Source organism: Peromyscus leucopus, chromosome 13 (genome assembly GCF_004664715.2).
Source record: "Peromyscus leucopus breed LL Stock chromosome 13, UCI_PerLeu_2.1, whole genome shotgun sequence".
Classification (NCBI taxonomy): Eukaryota; Metazoa; Chordata; class Mammalia; order Rodentia; family Cricetidae; genus Peromyscus; species Peromyscus leucopus.
The window spans coordinates 52,869,302-52,891,233 of NC_051074.1; the positions used below are offsets into that span (position 1 = coordinate 52,869,302).

A 21,932-nucleotide genomic window follows, 5' to 3' on the forward strand; every position below is an offset into this window, starting at 1 on the left:
TAGGAAAATCTGGTGTCCTGTCTCCTGTTGGTGAAGATGCAGGTCCAAATCTCCAGTAGAATTAAAATGAAGGCTGGGAGCACAGGGATGGCCAAGTGGTACTGGCAGACACTGCTGCTGGGAACGGAGAAAATACTACTAACATAGGAAGCAGGAGACCCAGATGTCTTCAGTGGGGTGGCTTACAGGCTGGTATGGGACCCATCCCATAGGAACTTGTTCTGCGGCAAACATCATAGCTTCTACAGCCTTAAGTACGGCTCAGTGTCTTGAGCAGATGGATTACTTCATTGTCTCCAAGGCAAATTTGGCTCTGAGTTTGGAATGGAGGTATTTCTTTTTTCTTATAAGGAATTTTTGTCTTACCTCCCAGATCTTCTCCAGCTGTTCCAGGATGTTGGAAACCCCAGGAAACAAAGGTTGACCCTGGAACATTTCAATAAAGATGCAGCCTGCGCCCCTAGCAAAGGAAAGGAGAGACTTATAAGGAGGCCATGCATAGAAAACCTAACATCTACAGTGTCTCCTTCTGAGAAATACTTGGGAGACTGTTAAATAGGGCCATGTGTTATTAAAAACCCAGAGCCCGGAAAGCTCCTCAACGAGGACAGTAAAAGCAAAGAGATTTTGTAAAGTGGAGTAAGGCCAGCCAGGAATAAGGCTCCATTATAAACCTTAAGTCACCCAAGCTCACCAGCTCCCCATTCTGTGGGGGTGGGAAAGCCCCGAATCCCCAATTTAAATCATTAAACCTAAGATGCTATCAGCTTAAGATGCTAGTGTACGTGCCATTAAGAGAGAAAAGCACATTGCCTCATAACTACATACAATTACTCTGTGTCAATTAAAACCTTAAAAATGCTTTTGAAGACTGCAACCTCGGGAATGGTGGTGCACACCTAGATTCCTAGTCTTTGGGAGGCCAAAGCAGGAGGAAAAAAACATTGCAACCCTTACTCTGTCTGTCTGTCTGTCTGTCTGTCTGTCTCTCTCTCTCTCTCACACACACACACACACACATACACACTCACACTTCGCAAATCCTATTATGATGTGGTCAAACTTTATTTTCTCCTTACTGGAAGGGTAGTGATAAACTTAATTAAGCGTAGATTACTTTCTAATATACTCGTACATGCAAAAATATGGAACATTAAATAAAATAAATTGGTTTAGGTGTTCCTCAAAACTTCTGCACAGTCAGCATTTGACTCAGACTGGCTGATGTGATAACCCACAGCCTCATCCTCTATATTAAGAGGTTGATGATGTGACAAGTCTTAAAATAAGCCATAAAGGAACCAAAAGTCGTGGGTGCCGGCTCCTAACTGGCTCTACAATTACACTGCCAGCTTACTCTTGACTCCTGCTGGAAGAATGTTGCTAAACATGTCTGATTCACTCTCCCAACCATTTGGCTCCCAGGGGTTTAAAATGAAGCATACCTTCTTGTTTGTGGGTTTTATTTTTTAAAGAATTTTTTTATGTGCACGTGTGAGTACCTGCATGTATGTATGTATACCAAATGTGTGCTTGGTGCCCACAGAGGCAAGAAAGAGCACATCAGACCCCCTGGGATTGGAGCTGCACACGGTCGTGAGCTGCCATGTGGGTGCTGGGACTGGAACCCAGGTCCTCTGACAGGGCTCTGTGTACTCTTAACCTCTGAGTCACTTCCCCAGCCCCTCCCTAATTTACTCTGCCATTCTTGTGACATAACAAGGAAGAAATTTTAAGTAAAATGTTTTTATAATAAATGATCACAGTATTAAATATGTATTAGAAATTTCATTTGAATTACAGTCTTAAGTACTACTCATATGTAAGTTTTTACTTTCTGTAGACTCTGGACATACTCTGTTTAATTTGCTTTTTTTTTTTTTTTTTTTTTTTCGAGACAGGGTTTCTCTGTGTAGCTTTGCGCCTTTCCTGGGACTCACTTGGTAGCCCAGGCTGGCCTCGAACTCACAGAGATCCGCCTGGCTCTGCCTCCTGAGTGCTGGGATTAAAGGCGTGCGCCACCACCGCCCGGCTTAATTTGCTTTTTAATGATTGTATTGGGGAAAGCCTATTTCTTGACAATTAAATGTAAAACTCATTCTTACCTGTGTTTTGTCTGAGGCTAGGGAATGTGTTAAGAGAAAGATTGCAGAGTAGCTCCGTCTGGTGTTACATAGACAAAAGCTATTTTTATGGCCTGTTTCTTTTTTTGCGTTTAATACACTGGATCATTCTTAGGTTTTTTGGTTTTGTTTTGTTTTTGGTTTTTTTGTTTTGTTTTGTCGAGACAGGGTTTCTCTGTGTAGTTTTGGTGCCTGTCCTGGATCTCGATCTGTAAACCAGGCTGGACTCGAACTCACAGAGATCCGCCTGCCTCTGCCTCCTAGAGTGCTGGGATTAAAGGCCTGCGCCACCACTGCCCAGCCTCATTCTTAGGATTTTGTGGGAAAGGAGATTAGACTGAGCTTGGCAAGCATTTTCTCTCTCCATCCCTCCAGAAACAGGCTATTTTTATTCTGATTTAAAAAAAAAATCAGAATAATTTTTCTAAATCAGTTTTTGCTGTACAGAGATATTTTAGATGGGATCAAACATTTTGATCAGACAGATGAAGTCTGTGTGTCTGGTAAGAATACCTTGGCGTGGGTTTTTAGAAATATTATTATTATTTTAATGTTTCCCATTAGTTTATGTTTAAACATTCATGTTCTTGAGGGGGCGTGGTGACCTAATACCTATAATTCCAGCACTAAGGAGACTGAGACGGGGGTCCTGCAAGTTCAAGCCCATCCATGGCCATGTAACGACTTCCATGCCAGCCTAGGGTACAGAGTGAGAAGACCCTGTCTCAAACTAAAAAAAGAAAGGAAGATTTATTCATCTTCTTTTGTCTTTTGAGACAACAGATGTAAAAAAAAAACAGCCACAGAGGAGAATGGACAAAATAGGAGCCTGTGGTTTGGTCAAAACCTTTGCTAGAACTGGCCAAGTAGGGGATGGGGCAAGAGAGGCACAGTGGCCAGCGTCACCAAATGGCCTCCACGTGCCCACCCTTAATGGGACACCTTTGGCAAACTCCCTGTAAGACGAATTGCTAAATGGTCTTAATAAAAAAACCTGGAGCCAGATATTGGGGTTAAAATGGAGTGATCAGAAAAGCAGAAAGAAGCCAGCCACGTTCCTACTGCTTGGAGATCCTCCGCCAAAGAGACCTACTTCCTGTGCCACGCCCATATGCCTTTCTGTTCTGCCATCTCATTTCCTCTTTCCACATAGCTACATCACTTCCTCTTCCTGCCCAGCTCTGTCACTTCCTGTCTGTACAGACCTCCAGACCTTTATGGTTAACTGGTGTTGGAATTTAAGGCGTGTGCCACCACGCCTGGCTCTGTTCCCAATGTGGGCTTGAACTCACAGAGATCCATATGGATCCTTGCCTCCCAAGTGATAGGATTAAAGGCATGTGCTACCATTGCCTGACTTCTATGTTTAATATAGTGACTGGTTCTTTCTCTGATCCTCAGATAAACTTTACTGGGGGACACAGATAAAATATCACCACACTCCCCCTTGCCCTAAGGCTCAGGAGACACGGAGGAAAAGGAGGCTGGAAGGATGTAAGAGCTGGAGGATGAGGAAGAGTGTTGGATGGTACTGTCTCCTGGACATGAAATAGCGGCTGCACTCATACACTCCAGCAGCTGTGGCTACCTGCGCAGGACCTGCAGGCTGTATGAGAGGATGAGGAGGCAGAAGGGACATGATGGGGGCTTCTGGGGAGGCAGTGGGAGTTGAAAAAAAAAAAAACCACAAACAAAACCACTCTTGGCCCTTCCCCCAGAATCTACCCACCACCACAAAAAAATAACCCAACATAGTTATTGCCAAGTGTAAGCCTACAGTTCACCTATTTTTTTCCCCATCCTCCCAAGAAAGCTTTCATTGCCTAAAGCAAAGTGTCTCTTTTTCATGGTATTTTCTTCTTACAGTGCTAGGAGCCAAACCTGGGTTTCTGGAATGTTAAGTAAGCACTCTTGCTGATGGACCGCCCCCTTGACCCGAATTGTGTTTTATACTTGTGACTGTGGGAAGCCAAGAAAGAAGTCTTCTTGCTAGACAGTTTCAAGGTATCCATTATCTTCTGCACAAGGATGACATGCAAAATTATATAAAGTATACTTTGGCAAGACCGAGAACATTCGGCCCATCGTGTAAGCTCTAGGATATAGCACAAGGTCTTTGTGTTAAAGAGATAAAACGCTAGTGTTTAGTTAAAATTCTCCATTTGCAAATCGAGGTAGCTTGAAACCTTTATCTAACAAATCTAGAGTCTAAGGGCACTCATATACATATTATATATAGGGTATATGCAATTATATACATATGTATACAATACATATATACACATGTATATGTTTCTATACATGCTTTATAAACATAAGACAAACAAAATTCTGAATCAATTATGTTTCAGTACCTGGAAGATCCGTTAAGTACCATCAGTACTTGAATAAATATTTAATTATTTTATCTGATGTTTTCTTTAAAACAAAGAGGGCTAGTGCTCAGACACTTCCACGGTATTGTACTCAATGAGTTTGAGCTACACGTTTAAAGCTGAAAGGCATTTCTGGGTATAACAGTTGTTCTGAAAACAATCCAGTCCGTTGTTCTGCTATGAAGTTGGTTTTACAGAACCGTGTTAGCTTTCATTTGCTTATTCAACTTAAGAACACAGGTCTTACATGCTGGGCAGTAGCAGCACAGGCCTTTTATCCGAGAACTTGGGAGGCAGAGTCAGGCAGATCTCTGAGTTCAAGGCCAGCCTGGCTTACATAGTGAGTTCCAGGACAGCTAGGGCTACACAGAGAAACCCTGTCTCAAAAAGCCAGAAAACCAAGATAACAAAAACAGCAAAACCCCCCAAAAGCCAACCAACCAACCAACCAACCAAACAAACAAACAAATATCCAAGAAACCAAACCAAAACACCCAGGGTCTCGAAACTCTGAGCTGTTCGGCCTACCCCAGATTTTCTCCACATCCAGGTCCAGCTAAGGAGCCGGCTCCCACCTCCTTTCATTCTTTGGTTCTGTTTTCAGTCACCGTTCTATAACTCTTCTTACCCCTCTTTTCCTATCCGGTGGGGTTTTCAGCCTACAGAGCTTCTGGGGGCCAGAGTGGGGTGGGAGGAGGCAGCCTCTGGGATGGAGGTGTCTCGGTGGGAGACAAGGAGCTGTGGCCTCGAACAGCACCTCCTTCCAGAAGGGCGAGTTGGCAGGGGCCAGTTGACGGCTCCCAGCGTTGGTCTTTAGTCAAGTTAGAGCAAACAGCTTCAGCGTTTCCTGCATTTTCTGGCTCTCTCCCGAGTTTTTTTCTCTCTATTCTAAGCATGAACGAATTCTTCCAGAAGAGAGAAAGAGATTCCTCAAATTCCTTAGGCGATCCCCTGGGGGCCAAAACCATCTCGGGAGTTTTTAGCTTTTCAGAGAGGCAAGGAGCATATAAAAATTCTGCTGGGAGAAGAATCCGTATTTTATTTTTTTTTTTTACTGTTGAAGTTAATTTGGAGCGATGTGATATACGGCCATCAAATGACATCTCCCACCACTCACCAGGCGCCACGTTCTATAGTTGAAAGTTCTCGGCCAGAAACCTGACGGTGCAGAATAAGGCAGGGACGGCTTTGGCTTTCCGTAACTGGGGAGCCAGCAGCCACCTGAAGTCTACGCCCAAGAGAGGACCCTGTGCTTCAAAAAATCAAGCCATCCTTCAAACTCGGTGTGCTACACGTTGGAGGGATCGCTCAGTGGTTAGAGCACTGGCTGCTCTTCCAGAGGACCAGAGTTCTATTCCCAAGCAACCACATCGGGCAGCTCATGACCTCTAATAACCCCAGCTCTGGGGGAATCTAAGATCCTCTTTTGGCCTCCATGGATATGCACATACGTCACACACAAATAAAAGCAAACCTTAATAAAGAAAAAAAAACCTCAGTGTAGTCCACTAGGACACACCTTGAAAACATTATGCTAAATGAAAGAAGCCAGACGTGGAAGGACAAGTATTGTATGATTCCAGCACCGATTACATGAAGTTCTTTCAACAGGTGAATTCACAGATGGGCAGAAAATGGACCCATGGTTCCCCGAGGCTGATGGGAAAGTTAGTGGGAATTTGCTGTTTAGTGAGTACCGTTTCAACAGGAGGATGATGGAAGGTTCTAGAGGTGGACGGAAATGATGATCAAACAGGACAAATGTACCAAATGCCCCTGGATTGTTACTTAAAATGGCTACACATGCTGTTTTATGTTGCATACATTTAAATATCTCTCCGCCCTCCAAAACAAACAAACAAACAAACAAAAATCACCACATAGGTGATTTTTAAAGTCCCCAATAAGGACCTTTTAAGGTCTGAAAGGGATAAGGAGAAAGACAGGCAGGAGAAAGTGTCAGGAGACTAGAGAACACTGGCTAAGACCTGGGTGCCTTTGCCCTGGGCCCCCGACTTCCAGTGTGGCTGCCAGTGCTCCCAAAGAGCCCTGATTGCTTCCGTTAAGACAGAGCAGTGGCTGTCTGTCATCTGCTCCCTACCAAGGGCCGTCAGTCCAGTGATGGAGGACTGCATACAGTGCCTAGCAGAACAGAACTCCCCTCCGATCCCCACTTTTCCTCCTCTCTGCCCATCCCTTCGCTTGTCACCCAGAAAAGGAAACCGTGAGCGGGAGGGGATCTCAGCGTAAACCCCCAGTTCTTAGCAATGACTTGAAAGTGAACAGGCAGAAAACTCAGGGGCGGTGCCTGCCAATCTATTTCTGTTACTTTTTTAGTTTTGCTAGGCAAACAAGTGTGGGGGGAGTAGTGATTTTAATTTATAATTATGATTTTTGTTTTGTTTTGCTGAGACAGGGTTTTTCTGTTGTAGTTTTGGTGCCTGTCCTGGATCTCGCTCTGTAGACCAGGCTGGCCTTGAACTCACGGAGATCCGCCTGGCTCTGTCTCCTGAGGGCTGGGATTAAAGGCGTGTGCCACTGCCGCCTGACTTTAATTTATAATTTAATATTTATCTTAAAAGTGGGCATGTTAGCCACAGAGCTGTCCAGCAGCCTGGCTTAGCCATCCTAGGGCCTTACTGTAAGGATTCTGTGTATGCGTAGCTCGGTGCCTTATTATGTCATCAGCAGGCCACTGCGTCCCAGCCTAAAAGCTGGATGTGCATGCCCATGTGCCCTCTTGGTCTCTGTCTCTCTCTCTCTCTGCACCCCTCTCTGCTTCCTCTCTGCCAGGCCTGGCTTCTCCTGTCCTATCCCCTCTTCTCTCTAATAAAGCCCATTCTAACTCTGGTAACCATGACTCGTGATTCTTCCGCCTGTGACTCTTCTGCTGCGGTATCCAGCGCCAGCCACTAGCGCCGTATACCCTTTCACTTACGTCCTCCGTCATCACATAATCCTGCCTGATCACGTAATCTGCAAGCAGCGTGATCACATAATACATTCGTGGTGTAGCTACGTAAGCCCATATGCGCATGTGTGGAGGGGGAAGTATAAAAGCGGGTCCACCTATTCCTTCTCTCTCTTCCTGCACGGTCATTCCACAGACTTATGCACATCTTTTCTATTCCCTTCCCTTAATAAACTCTTATAGCGGGTTTTGTTGTGCCTTGTGGCTTCCCTCGCATGGTAAACAGTGCTGCTTAATAAATAACACTGGGTATCGAACTCGGGTTGTCAGGCTTATGTGCCAAGTGCCTTTACCTGCTGGGCCATCTCACTGGCTGAATAGTATTCTTTATTACTCGGTTTCCCCCAGCATCCAATCTAGGGCCATGGACTGCATGTAGATGAGACGTCTCTTTGATCTGGAATAGTTCTCTCCCTTGTCTTGTCTTCTAAAGCTCTGATTCCAGAGCTGGGTATGCAGTGCTGGTGGACTGCTTGCCTAGCATGTGCAAGGCACATGCAGGGTTCGAGTCCCAGGATCACCACTAGGAAAATAATTGAACCAAAACCAAACCAAAAGAAAAACATTTTTGTTTTTCCGAAGATCACAGGCCTCTAGTTTTAGTAGACTATTCTTTAGGTTGGCTTATCTGTTACTTTCTCTTGGTCTGAGGTGGGTAGACTTCCCTTCTCCTGGAGCACCACATGAATGCCATTGGGTTCTCAGTCCATCTTAGTAGGAAGCACATGTCATCTTGCTATTACTCCTTCTATTCACTTTCACTGCTGCTGTTAAGGTGTGGTCTGCCAAGTTTCTCTGCCCTGAAGTTCCTGTTTTCTCTGTGTAATTGATGTGCAACCTGTGAAGCCCTGCTTGGTGGCATGAAAATGTCTCATTCCTCAGCGGGACATTCCCCTTTTAGTCATGGGCCAGTGAGTCTCGTTCCAATGAAGTGCTACTGTAGGGGTTGCGAAATAGCGATTTGTCAACTGTATCGGGGATTTTTGTTTGTCCGTTTCTCCTTCTGTCATTAGTTGGCATTCTACAGTGGGGGTGGGGTGGGGTGGGACTTCTTAGCCCTCTGGCTACCAAGCCAGCTGTCTCCAGTATGGGCTCTTGACTCACTAGGCTGTAATTAATTCCTCTCATAATTCACTTTGATGTTAAAAGTGTCCCAGATTTGACCAGAGGAAGCGTCTTCAGACTGCTTCCCATGTCCTTTCGACATGTCTCCATTTACTGTGTGTCATTTTTCTAAGAAAACATTTTGGCCCAACAAGATGTTCCAAGTCCCTTTTACACTCCCCTAAAATCAGATAATTCCTCCCAAGAGACTTAGTTCTTTTTAGTAGAGAGTGATATAAAGAATTCAAGATCTAGATGGTAGACCAACACTCAGGTAAGATACATCACTGGTGCTTGACTAAAGGGGAATGTTCGTGGAGGAACGAGACATTTACATGCCACAATAAATAAGTAAACAAACAAACAAACAGAACAGAACAGGGAGCTGGAAAGATGCTCTTGCAGAGGACTTAGGTTTGTTTTCTAGCACCCAGGCAGCCTCAAACTCACTGAGTAGCTGGGGATGACCTTGAACTCTGTATCCTCACATCTTTACCCGCGCCCCAGAGCTGAGCTTATGGGGACACACCACCACACCCGACGCTGGGGACCGAAGGTGGGTTTTGTCTGTGCGAGTTCTCTACCAGCTGAGCTGCTGCATCCCCACTCTTAAAGAACGTCTTAAAGGAAAACATTTCCAGGTTGCATTCCAGAAGAATCCAGCGTGTGTGGCTCCTTTGAGGCAGGGATGGTGAAAAACGCTTTCGTTCAGTTCCATTGCCGATGGTGCACCAGGAGCCAGACATGATGTCTCTGAATGTGTGCAAGGTGCAAGGGCCGAGAGAAGCAACCGACGATAAAGGAGATTTACAAGGGCTTTTGCTTTAGCTTTGTAAGGCCTTGAACAAGAAGCTATAAAACCTTAGCACAGTCCTTGAAGAAGACTTAAGCCAATGGAAAGATAGGTCATGCTCAAAACGTGAAAGTCAAGCACCACGGTGCACACTTACAAGGAGGTAGAAGCGGGAAGATTCGGAGTTCTGGGCTATCCTCAGCTACACAGAGTCTGAGACCAGCCTGGCCTACATGAATACATGAGACACTCTCTCTGTCTCTGTCTCTCTTACTTTCTCTCCATTTACATATACAAATACATATATGTTATACATGTCTATAAAATGAAGAGCCCGATTATTTTCAGAATATTCTATACATTGTGTGCAATTCTAATGAAAACCCCATTAGGAATTTTTATGAAACTGGAAACACTGAGTCTAAAATTATATATATATATAAAGGAATGAGTCAAGACATTCATGTGTGTGGTGTTCACGCGTATGTGTAAGGTGTGTGTGTTGCCAGGGGATGGTAGAGTAGGGATACCCATAGAGTCCAGAAGTCAGTATCTAGTGTCTTCCTGGACTGTTCACCAACTTATTCTTTAAGACAGGGCCTCACAGAACCTGAAGTTCTCTGATTCAGCCAGCCTAGCTGACCAGCAAATCCCAGGGACCCTCCTGTTGTGGGAGCCCACAGAGGTTTCCTAGTGAGATCCAAGCTTGCTTCACCCAGCAGGACTGCATAAGGGGATGGCTTGACCATGTGCGTGGTTACCAGGTGTTTGGAAGGGTCTACACTTGGCTGTGCTGGGGGAGGTCTTTTGCTCCACCCCATGGCATTCCTACAAAAAGCCCTTTAGGAGAGACCAAAGGGGCCAGTGGATATTGACCCAGGCCCTCCCGACGCTGTCCTGTGTTTTTAGCTGTCTCTTTCTCTTCTATATTTCTATCTAAATTTCTTATCCCTCTCTCTTCAAGAGTACCCTGGGGAAAAAGGTGGGAGCAGTCCACCTTTTTAGCCTCCCCAGCACAGAGATTATAGACGCATGCTATCATGCCTGGCTTTTTGTTTTGTTTTTACACGGGTTCTAGGGAGCTAAATTCACATTCTCATGTTAGTGTAGAAAGATGACTTTATCCACTAAGCCATCTCCCTGGCCTCTTAAGAGATTCTCGAAGGGTGAGACTTGTCCTATGAACTATGAATTATTGTTATAAAGCTATGGAAATGAATATGTTGGCAGAGGAATGGAAGAACTGATCTCAGTGAGACAGAATAGAGAACTTAGAAACAGACCAGGTATTTATAGACACTTGATAAGGAAGAGATTTGACACGTTCCCAGGACTTGTTCAAGGTCAAGCCAGTGACTTGCTGGTATGGAGATGGCAGGGCTCATAAGCCTCCAGCCCTAGCTGAGGACCTAGTGACAGCTGATGGATGCTGGGGATGCGGTTTGAAGGGTGTGGCCCTAGCATTGACCATACTCAGTGGATGGTGCCATACCCAGGAGTATATGGACAGCATAAACAGAATGTGGTGAGTTCTTAAAAAACAGAAAAAATGATGTAAGGAGGGGAGTTGGGGGAGTGGATCTGAGTGGCAGTAAGTGGAAAGCCGGAGTGTGTGTGTGTGTGTGTGTGTGTGTGTGTGTGTGTGTGAAAATGATTAAAATATACTGCATGCACATAGGAAATTCTCAAAGAATTAATAAAATATCATATTTTAAAAAAGAAAGAAATTTGGCATGGCAGATAGCATAAGAAACTGGAACTGAACACATGAACCGCAGAGCTGGGTTACGGCTCATCACCACAATAAAAACAACAATAACAACAACAACACAAAAACAGAGTGGACACAAAACCGAAAACCAACATTAACATCTGAGATGGTGATTAATAGGAAATGAATGAGTCTTAGAACTCATTACATTCGGGAGTGGGGGGAGGCAAGCCACCGAAGACTGAATCCAATACAAGACTATTTTTACAAAGCTCACAGGTAAGTCTGGCAAGATGGCGCCCGATGACCTGGAGGACCCAGACAGCAGAAGGAGAGAACCAAGTCCTGCAAGCTGTCCTCTGACCTCTTATTTGAGCTGCTGGACTCATCTCCTACCCCCAATAAATACATAAATGTAATTGAACCAGTTATTTCTAGAAGATCAAAAGTAGGCAAAAATAGTTAAAAGGATTTTTAAGAATATAAACAAAACAGGAGACTGTTGTTTCTAAAGTGGGGAGGGGAAAGGAGGGGCTGCAGACTAATGAAGCTCAGGAAGAAGGCCCTTCGGTGGAGGGCAGGCTGGCAGGGGAGGCCCACCACCGTGGGACAGCGTTGACGTGTAGCCCTCGCACGGGGTGTTGGGGTTGTGTGTTACTTTTCTTAAGCTGCCCGGGTGTTCTAGGTGTGATGTCACTGCGTACATGTTTTCCATGGGAGCTGTCTTTTTTACAATACAGGATGTTAAGCACCATCCCTGCCCATGCCTTCCACCAGCTATGACAACAAAGATCTCCAGACATTACCAGATGTCCCCTGGGGGGTAAAATCGCCCCAATTGAGAATCACTGATCTACCTATATATGTTACATATATATATATATATATATATATATGTATATATATAATTGTTTTAAATAGTCTATAATAAAACAAAGTTTAAAATTGACGGGTAGAAGCTCCACTCTGCCTGTAAAACACGAGCAGGAAGGCATCAGGACGAGCAGGGCGTGCCTGAGCCTGCTGAAGGCCTTTGAAGTTGAGCAGTGTAGGCTGACAGCCCCAGAGCAGTTGAGGAGCAGGTGACAGATCTCGAAATGGCTCCCAGTCTCAGAGGTCCACAGCTGGTTACACTGGGGGGCAGGGGGGAGGGGTGTCTTTATTTTCTAATTCTTCAAGACGTCTAAAAGTTTAGCCCTGCTTAGAAATTACCTGCTTCATTAAAAAAAAAAATCTATTATTGGCATGTGCTTCAGATACAGAACCCAGAGGATCTGAGCTGGATCTGAGCTGAAAGCCTCCTCTCCTGAGGACTAGCTTTCCTAGTTCCAGAAGGTGCTGTATGAGCCTCCAAGGGAAGGAAGCAGTCAGTCGTCCTTCCCAGCTGTGATGCCTGTGAGCCAGAACAATGACCAGCAAGACAAGCTATCCCTAAGGGTGCAGTAGGCGCGCATTTCTTGGCAGTAACCAACAGCTTTCTAATTGGACTCCAGGCCTACTTAACATAGGGAAACCATGCCTGGCACTGGAAACCTAGGCAACTACCAAGGCTGGTGAGGCCACGGGTCTTAGAGGAGAGCCCACTCTGCTTATTTTATTAAGGCAGCTTAATTCTTAACTGCATTCTAAATACTTATCCTTATATTCACAAATAACCGCACCTCTCACTCCTCATCAAAGAAGCTTCTCCTTCTCAAAAGACAGACCATTTCAGAAAACCACAACTGTAGACATGCAGAGAACAGTTGGTCAGGGGCCCTTTCCCCAGTGGGTACACTATACCTAAAGCTCAGGATGCACGGAGAAGAGGGAGCAGAAAGACTCTAAGAGCCAGAGGACCAGGAATTCTGCTGTGAGACTGTCTCCTAGAAATGACCGGGAAGCTATACCCCATAACGTTTCAGTAATATGGCTGCCAGAACAAGACCTGACCAAGGCTAACAGCAACAGAACGCTAACATGGACGGGTCAATCTCACAGGGCCAGGCTCCTAGACCAGGAACAACAGGCAGCTAAGGTATTCTGAGAGCTGGGAAATTAGCCTTCCCTGGGATGAGCTCCCTGATTGGTTATCCAATACCACGTGGTCAGCCCTGAAATCATATACATACAAGCAACACTAAATGGACTCAGCAGGTAGTATTTATATATTTAGAATCTATCTATCTATCTATCTATCTATCATCTATCTATCTATCTATCTATCTATCTATCTATCTATCTATCTATTTATCATCTATCTATATCTATCTATTCATCTATCTATATATCTATCTATCTGTCTGTCTGTCTATATCCATCTATTTATCTGTCTATCATCTATCTATCTATCTATCTATCTATCTATCTATCTATCTATCTGCATGTTCTTACATATATTAAGGAAAGAGAGACCATGAATTTCTGAGGAAGTGAGGAGAGAGGAAAGAGACATGAAAGAGGTTGGAATGAGAAAAGGGAAGGAGAAATGAAGTAACCATACTTAATTAATTTAAAAAAAACCTTCTGTTAGCGAATAAAAAGAAAAATGCTATCTCATCATGGTCAAATCAAATAACAGCTGGACTTTAAAAATAACATTTTGAAGAAAAAACACTGTGGTGATATTGTGTCCCCCAATATATTGTGCACCTTAATAAACTTATCTGGGGTCAGAGAACAGAACAGCCACTAGATAGATATAGAGGCCAGAAAATGGTGGCACACAGGCCTTTAATTCTATCACTTGAGAGGCAGAGATCCATCCGGATCTCTGTGAGTTCAAGGTCACACTGGAAACAGCCAGGCATGGTGACACATGCCTTTAATCCCAGGAAGTGATGGCAGGAAGCAGTAAGGTATAGAAGGCATGAGGACCAGAAACTAGAAGCTTTGGCCTGGTTAAGCTTTTAGGCTTTTGAGTTCAGCTGAGAGGCATCCAGTCTGAGGAAACAGGATCAGCTGAGGAATTGGCAAGATGACGTGGCTGTGGCTTGTTCTGCTTCTCTGATCTTCCAGTATTCACCCCAACACCTGGCTTTGAGTTTTTTTTTTTATTAATAAGACCCTGTAATATTCGTGCTACAAAACACTATTATTGATTTTAAAAAATGGAGTCCGTGTTTATATAAAGCCTATTTTCTAAGACCCTAGAAAAGGTCGATATATAATATATTCTATTACCTTTGAGAAGTTAACTAGACCTGTGAAGTCACTATACACCTTACTGTGATCCCCACACGACTGGGTTATCTCTGGAAGGAAGAGCGAACGGTGGGGTGGGGGGCACAGATGGCTGGATGGGTCAAGGAGCCTGTTGCTAAGCCTGACTTTTGAGTTTAATTCCCCAGAACTCACATAGTGAAATCAGAGGGCTGACAGTGTTGCCCTCTGAACTCTATTACACCAATACCCAATACATAGTAAGTGAAATGTAAGACCCCCATAATGTGGTGTTCCTGCTCTAGGATAAAAAGTGTCTAAGAGTTCCCACTCACTACTGTACCCTAGTGATCCTCAAGCCTCCAGCTCTCAGGCTCAGATCACGGTCCCCTTCAGCCTGTGATGGGGAGAGTGTATCATCCTTATTTTGATACTAATTTTATTATGTGTGTGTGTGTGTCGGTCTGTCTGTCTATCTGCTTGCTTGCCTGCCTGCCTACCTGTCTGCCTGTCTTTAGTTTGAGGGTGTATGTTTGTCTGTGGTGGCACATGATCAAGGAGGGGAAAGGCAAAGGAATCCAGGAGAAAGCTGGGAGGAGGGTGTGAAGCAAAGAGCACTGGGGACAGAAGATGCCTTGGGCAAGCCTCTTGGGACCATCATTTCTTTAACCATAAAAATCCATAGAATGCAAAAATCAAGTGAGAAATGTATTACAGAGCACCTCGTGTTTCAACGCACACATAATGATTATCCTGTTAAAACGGAACACAGATGGCAAGGCAGCCATCGTGGGTCTCTCTTTTTTTTTTTTTTTTTTTTTTTGGCACTAGCTCTTACCATATGTCTAGCTCAGAGGAGTACTCAGTGGCTCCCAGCAAAGCGTCAGGTGGCCGGTACCAGAGTGTCACCACTTCAGAAGAGTATGTCTGGCTGGGAATGGACTTGGCTCGAGCAAGACCTGTCCAAAGAGGACAGAGACAGCACTCATTATCCTGGGTCTTTTGGGGAGGCATGGTGACACACTGTACGGGGAGAGTAAATGGCAGAGCAGACAACATGAAGGACAACATGCCACTGGGGGTGTGCCACCAGAAGCACCCGGCTCTCCTGGGGTGTGTGCATCAAGAAGAGTTCTTAATTTTGACCTGCACTGTAACTAGATGAGGCAGCCAAGTGTGGTCAGGAGACTAAACTCTTGCTTACTTGGTATGAACAGAGTTGATGTGGAACTTCCAGGTCATGCCCTTAGTGGGTGGGTTCTGCTTCTGCTTCCCCCTTCTCTTCCCTCTGAGCCATGATGAGCTGGGGCTGAGAACTACACAGGAGTATGCCATTGGGCAATGTCTGAAGGACGGTGGAGCCACGTGACGGGTGAAGACCGGATGAAGACAACTCCGACCGCCCTGAGTGGAGCTTGTTTCTAGAACATTACTCCACTGTACTGTGGGTCTCTACCGTGGAGAGCTGGTGAATGGCTATCTGCTAAATGCACAGATATTGGGATGAGAGCCATCGCCACAAAGCGAAGTCCTCCGGATGCCATGTGACATCCTCCAACAAAGATTTGTCTCACAAGAACCAGAGTGTCAGAGCTGGGGAGGAAGCCCAGTGGTAGAGCAATTTCCCAGCATGCCTAAGGCCCTAGGTTCAATCCCCACTATCTAAAACAAACAAACAAGGAATAAAAAGACCAAACCAAACAACAATAAAATACTAGAACCAATGTGTCAGCCCCGTGTGGTGATGCATACCTTCAGTTCCTGCACTTGGAAGACAGAGCCAGGAGGATTGCTGCCAGTTCAAGGCCAGCCTGGTCTACAAATTAGGTTCTAGGTCAACCAGGGCTACATGGGGAGACCCTGTATCAAAAAAAATTGCTGAGAATTTAGTACCATACTAGGAATATAATGATAAGCAAAACCAGACTCTCAACTACTCTCTAGTAAAGGAGAATAAAATCTAAAACCACATATAAGTATATGTATGTATATGTTTATGCATTTCTGTATTACATATCTGTGACTAGAAATATAAACTATGATACATGCTAAAATGGAAAGACACTGTTATAGGGGAAGTCTGCATCCTTTGCTAGGAATATAGTCAAGGTGATGTTGACATTTAAAGGTGCAGAACCAAGTATCATTTCCACTTATGCAGGAGTCCACACTACATTCTGGGGCCAGCTTCTCTGTTCTGCCGTCCTGGGATAGCCTTGATCTATTCTGACACAGCTGTCATTATCCACTTAGATATAGGGACAGCACCTAAGTACAGTCTACTCTACAGACGTCACTATCTCAAAGGCGGCAGCGGGATCATCTGAGGACCTATTTTAGGCTTCTGGCTAGATGTTTGGATGGAATTCTAAGAAACTTCCACTCTCTCCCTCTCTCCTGCCTCACATTTCCTGTATGTCAGTTTAACATCCACACACAGCATCATGTTCTTGGGCTCTAGTTTTCAAAGGCCAACCCTAGTCAATGCTTCAAACAAATTCATACAAAAGACTCATTGTTCTTAGGCCAGAAGGAGACCTGAGGGGCGACTCACCAAAATCAGCCAATTTGAGCTCTCCCAGGTGACTGATGAGCAAGTTCTGAGGTTTCAGGTCCCTGTGAAGAACATGCTGGTGGTGGATGTACGCCAGGCCCCGCAGAAGTTGAAACATGAAAAGCTGGAAGAAATGAACACCATACCTAAGGACACTTGAACCACTGTGTGTTGATTTCGTCTCTAAATCAAAACCATTCCTCTAAAAGAATATAGTGAAAGTGTCTCTTGAGAGATGAAAGAGAGAGAGAGAGAGATTTTTAGACTCGTTCAGAAAGAGGGGAAAAGGTCAAGGGAATCAAGTTAACTACATCCCAAACAAAGGGATTCTGGCCAGGCCTGGCATCTTGTTCCTTTCACACTGAAGGAATTGCCCTTCCTTAAAAATCTCAAGTGAAATCTTGAGGTCTCCTTAGGAGCATTTGGTTTAGATGTGAAAGATATGATTTTTTTTTTCCCCACAGATAACCTTGGCTGGCATGTCAGGTCAAAGTTGACCTGGAAGTGATAGTTTAGCGTTTACAATTGCTGTCTTTTTTCAGGCTCCAATACCAGGAGACCTAACTGGGAAATATATTTTAGATGGTATTAAGAAATAAAGGGGGGTAGGATGGTCCAATGGGTAGAGGTACTCTCTGTGTAAGCCTAGAATCCTATGTTCAATACCCAGAACCCACATAAAGGTGGGAGGAGAGAATTGACTCCACAAAGTTGCCCTGTCTGTACACACATACACACACACAAACACACACACACACACACACACACACACAAATGATGTTTACTTTTTAAAGTTGGAGAAAAATAAATAAAGGCATCATTGTCTTCATAGTTTACTTTTAAAGCCTTAAATTCAAAGTTGAAAAACAAGGGAAATATATAGTATGTGCTAAAAGGGAAGAGAGCTGGCTAGCTGAGGCAGAGATGGAGACTCTTAGAGGTCAGTGGGGCGTCTGAATGTAGACATTGTGACATTAGTCGCCTCCCACCTTCAATGCTCAGTCCCTTAGAGGTCAGTGGGGCGTCTGAATGTAGACATTGTGACATTAGTCGCCTCCCACCTTCAATGCTCAGTCCCTTGCCTCCATGCCACCTCAGGCACCTCCTGGCATTTGTAAGTGGTGAAGCCCAAGGGCATTTAAGTATGGTATTTCACAGCACCTTAACAGTCTAGCCTTATCAAATCTCAGCACCGACTCGCTCTTTACACCTCAAGCCAGCTTCTGCTTTCAACAGTTACCATAGAGCCAAATCGGAGGGCGCTTTCGAAATTAATGTCAAGCTAGAGCTTGGGCTCCTCCTTCCAGAACAGTGTCCCACACCCCAGGGTTTGTGGGCGACGAAGTAATCCCATTGAGTTAGTGCCACCTGGGCTAGAAGTCTCTCAGGCCACAACTGGAGTCTTAGCACTTGAGAGGTTGAGACGGGAGGATGACATGTTTGTAAGTTGGAGGGTAACCTGGGCTACATATTAAGACACTGTCTTTAAAAAGGACAAAGAACAGAGCAGAAAACAAAAGAAATGGTATGAAGATAGACCACAGTGGGGTCATCCAAGTCTGAGCAAGGAAGGCCAAGGTCCTCCCACTCCTGATCTATCCCTGAGGCTTGTTCCATCAGGAGTCAGAAACAAGGCATCCGGAGATGGCTAAGTCAGCCTGTGCGAGCACCAGGACCCTGTGAAGGCTGGGGTGAGGCAGCATGCACCTCAGTGCTGGGCAGGCAGAGACAGGAGGATCTCTGGAGCTCATAGACAAGCTACTCTAGTCAAATCCTGAGCTCCAGGTTCAGTGAGAAACCCTGTGGTGGTTTGAACAAGAACGGCTTCCGTAGGCCTGCATATTTGAATGCTCAGTCACCAGGGAGCGGCACAATTTGAAGGATTAGGAGGTGTGGACTTGTTGGAAGAAGTGTGTCACTGGGGGTGGGCTTTGAGCTTTCAAAAGTCCACGCCAGGTACAGTCTCTCTCTCTGCTTGTAGATCCGGATGTAGAACTCTCAGCTCCTTCTCCAGCACCACGTCTGCCTGCACGCCACCATGTTCCCCGCCATGATGATAATGGACTGAACTTCTGAAACTGTAAGCCAGCCCCAGTTAAATGTTTTCCTTTATAAGAGTTGCTATGGTCATGGTGTCTCATCACAGCAATAAGACCCTTACTAAGACAGAGCACAATTGAGGAAGACATCTGACATCAACCTCTGGCCTCTACACATGCACACACATGTGCTCACAGAGGCCCGAGGTTGATATTGATATCAGGTGTCTTTCTCTCTAGTTTATTATTTTGTTTTTCTTTATTATGATTCTGTATGGTGTGTGTGTGTATGTGCGCGTGCGCAGGTGTGTCATGGTGCACCTGTGTCTGTTAGAATTCAAACCCTCAGGAATCTGTTCTCTCCTCCACAGTGGGTTCCAGGATCAAACTCAGGTCCTCAGCTTGTACGGCAAGTGTTTCAACCCACTGGGCCATCCCACCAGCCCCTCCACTTTATTTTTGGAGATGAAGTCTCTTACTGAACCCCAACCCCGTTGTTTTGGCTAGACTGACCAGCCAGCAGGCCTCAGGGATTCCTTATCTTCAGTTCCCCAGCACTGAGTTTACAGATGCACGCCACCGTGCCTGGCTTTTAAAAGGCTGCTAGGGATCTGCACTGGGAGCGCCATGCTTCTTCAGCAAGCACCTTACCTAGTAAATCATCTCGCCAGCCACCAACTCTCCTTTCCGACTTTTAGACTCACATAGTCTGAAGTTCACTTTAACATCCCATAATGCCCTCACTCAGCAGGCTAATATTTATAACTCACTATATCCCTCCAAAATCCATTTTCTTCCTGCTCCTCCCTCACTGAATCCACCACCATCCATCTTGTTACTCAAAGCCAGAAATATTCTTGCTGACTCTTCCTTCACCCATCAATTTGGGCTAATTGATCACAGACCCAGGCACTTTCCCAGCATCATCTCACATCTGGACACTGCTGTCCTAACCAGTCTCTCTGTCCAGGCTGTAACCCAGCATTTAAGAATCAGCAGAGGAAGAGAATTTTCAGTGTGTCTGTTGGAGGCAACGGAAAAGGTGAATTTCAAGTCAAGGGAATATCACACACACACACACACACACACACACACACACACACACACACACACACGAGAAATTTCCCTCTTCTGATCCATTTCCCATACAGTCATTAGAGTGAACTACACAGAAAAAAAAATTGAGTTGTTCCCTCCTTGCCTAATGCCATTGGATGACACCAATATACGTATGAAGATGTCACAATGGAGTCCTTAATTTTGTATCCTAACAAAAAAAAATAAACAAATAAAATCATGTGTTGAGTCCTATGTGGAGTAGCATGGCACAAAAGAACTTTCATGATTACTGGAGTCTCATCTTTAACTGCTCCAAATTCCATGAATTAAAAACTCAAAATTTACTGATTAGCTTCAATTTAGGGGTACCTTTCCCAGCATCCTGATGCTCTCTCATGGCTGCCTCCAGCTGGGGAGTCCATTCCTGCTCCTGCCTTAGACTGGACGACACTTTACCTCCACAGGAAACAACCCCCCACCAATAAATTATCCTACTTATTAATGTACTGTTAACAAGTTTGCAAAGTCTTTACAGTCAAGAATATACTTTTTAATGGTATTTGTTGAGGTAGGATACAAAGACAGGGGCAATTGTGGCAATACGAGAAGAGAGATAGAACCCTCAATCTAGAGTTTGAGTGAAACCTCTTGCTGGCTGTACGTCATGAATTCCTGCACTGTTGTTATTTATTTATGCTCTTTTGGGGGGGGCTGCCATCCAGCTCCCAAATAAATCACACACAGAGGCTCATTTTTCCTTACAAATGCCCGGCCTTAGCTTGGCTTGTTTCTTGACAGCTTTCCTCAACTTTAAATTATCCTGTTTACCTTTTGCCTTTGGGCTTTTCCCTTTCTCTTACTTCTGTAAATCTTACTCTTAGTCCGTGCCTTGCTGTATAGCGGGTGGCTGGCCCCTGGAGTCCCCCTCCTTCTCTCACTACTTCTTTTTTTCTCCCAGTTTTCTCTTTCTATATCCTCTCTGCCTGCCAGCCCTGCCTAGCCTTTCTTCTGTCTCGCTATTGGACAGTTCTTTATTAGACCATCAGGTGTTTTACACAGGCAAAGTAACACAGCTTCACAGAGCTAAACAAATGCAACATAAACAAAAGTAATACACCTTAAAATAATACTCTACAACACAGCACAATTAAGATTTGCTTGTGGTCTTTTTCCTTGTCCAGTTGTATATCTGAAATTCTCTAGAAACATCACCAGAAAGTTCACTTACAGGAAAATGATAGACCCCAACCATGCTGAAAACCTTAGTGGCCCCTGGTTTTAGTTCATCAAATTATAATGCTATTCAAGATACCCATAAATCCACTTTATAATCTCAGTTATCATAAGAGGAAATGGAGATAGAGCTTTTAAAATCCAATATAGGTGGGCAGTGGTGGAACACGCCTTTAATCCCAGCACTCAGGAGGCAGAGGCAGGTGGATTTCTGAGTCTGAGGCCAGCCTGGGCTACAGAGTGAGTTCCAGGACAGCCAGAGTTACACACTACTCAAAGAGAAACCCTGTCTCAAACACACACACACACACACACACACACACACACACACACACACACACACACACTCAGACTCATATCTTTCAATAAACTCCAACACTCCCTCATGCTGGCTCAACCTGAATCTTTTTTCTGTGGCAAGAACAAGGACCTGGTTTCACTGGAGAGGCAAACCCTAAAATACGGGAACTAACTGTGCTGATGTGTCTCCTGCTGAACCACTTCTGGCAGCTGTGACGCTCTTGGCCATGTCCTTCTTGACATCGTCACCCAATCCTTCTCTTGGCCCTAAGCACAAAATTCCTACCGTGAGTCCTCCTCTCCTCGTGCTCATCCATCATCTGCTCTCAACTTTTACTCCAAACCCCAGGGGCCAGCAGCCCTAAGACCCGTCCTTCCAGCTCCTCGGTCTCCCTCCTCAGTCTCCTCACTCACCAACTCCTCACCTGCCTACTGCTCGCTTCCCTGTCGGCAGCCAGCCCCAGGTAGTTGCCATAGTCCTCCCCCTCCCCTCCCCTTCCTCTCCAGGCCAACCCCTCCCATTCTGGTC

At 45.0% G+C, this 21,932-nt stretch overlaps 1 protein-coding gene across 1 annotated transcript in view; it reads right to left on the reverse strand.

Annotated features, from left to right (window-relative positions):
- The window catches only part of Cdk15 (cyclin dependent kinase 15), a 100,393-nt gene that overhangs the window by 52,096 nt on the left and 26,365 nt on the right, over positions 1 to 21,932 (reverse strand). Inside the window, exons 7-9 of the mRNA XM_028885552.2 lie at positions 16,773 to 16,896; positions 15,057 to 15,177; positions 367 to 460 (exon numbers count right to left, since the gene is read on the reverse strand). Coding sequence (XP_028741385.1) covers positions 367 to 460; positions 15,057 to 15,177; positions 16,773 to 16,896 — 339 coding nt within the window. The remainder of the gene's footprint in view (positions 1 to 366; positions 461 to 15,056; positions 15,178 to 16,772; positions 16,897 to 21,932) is intronic.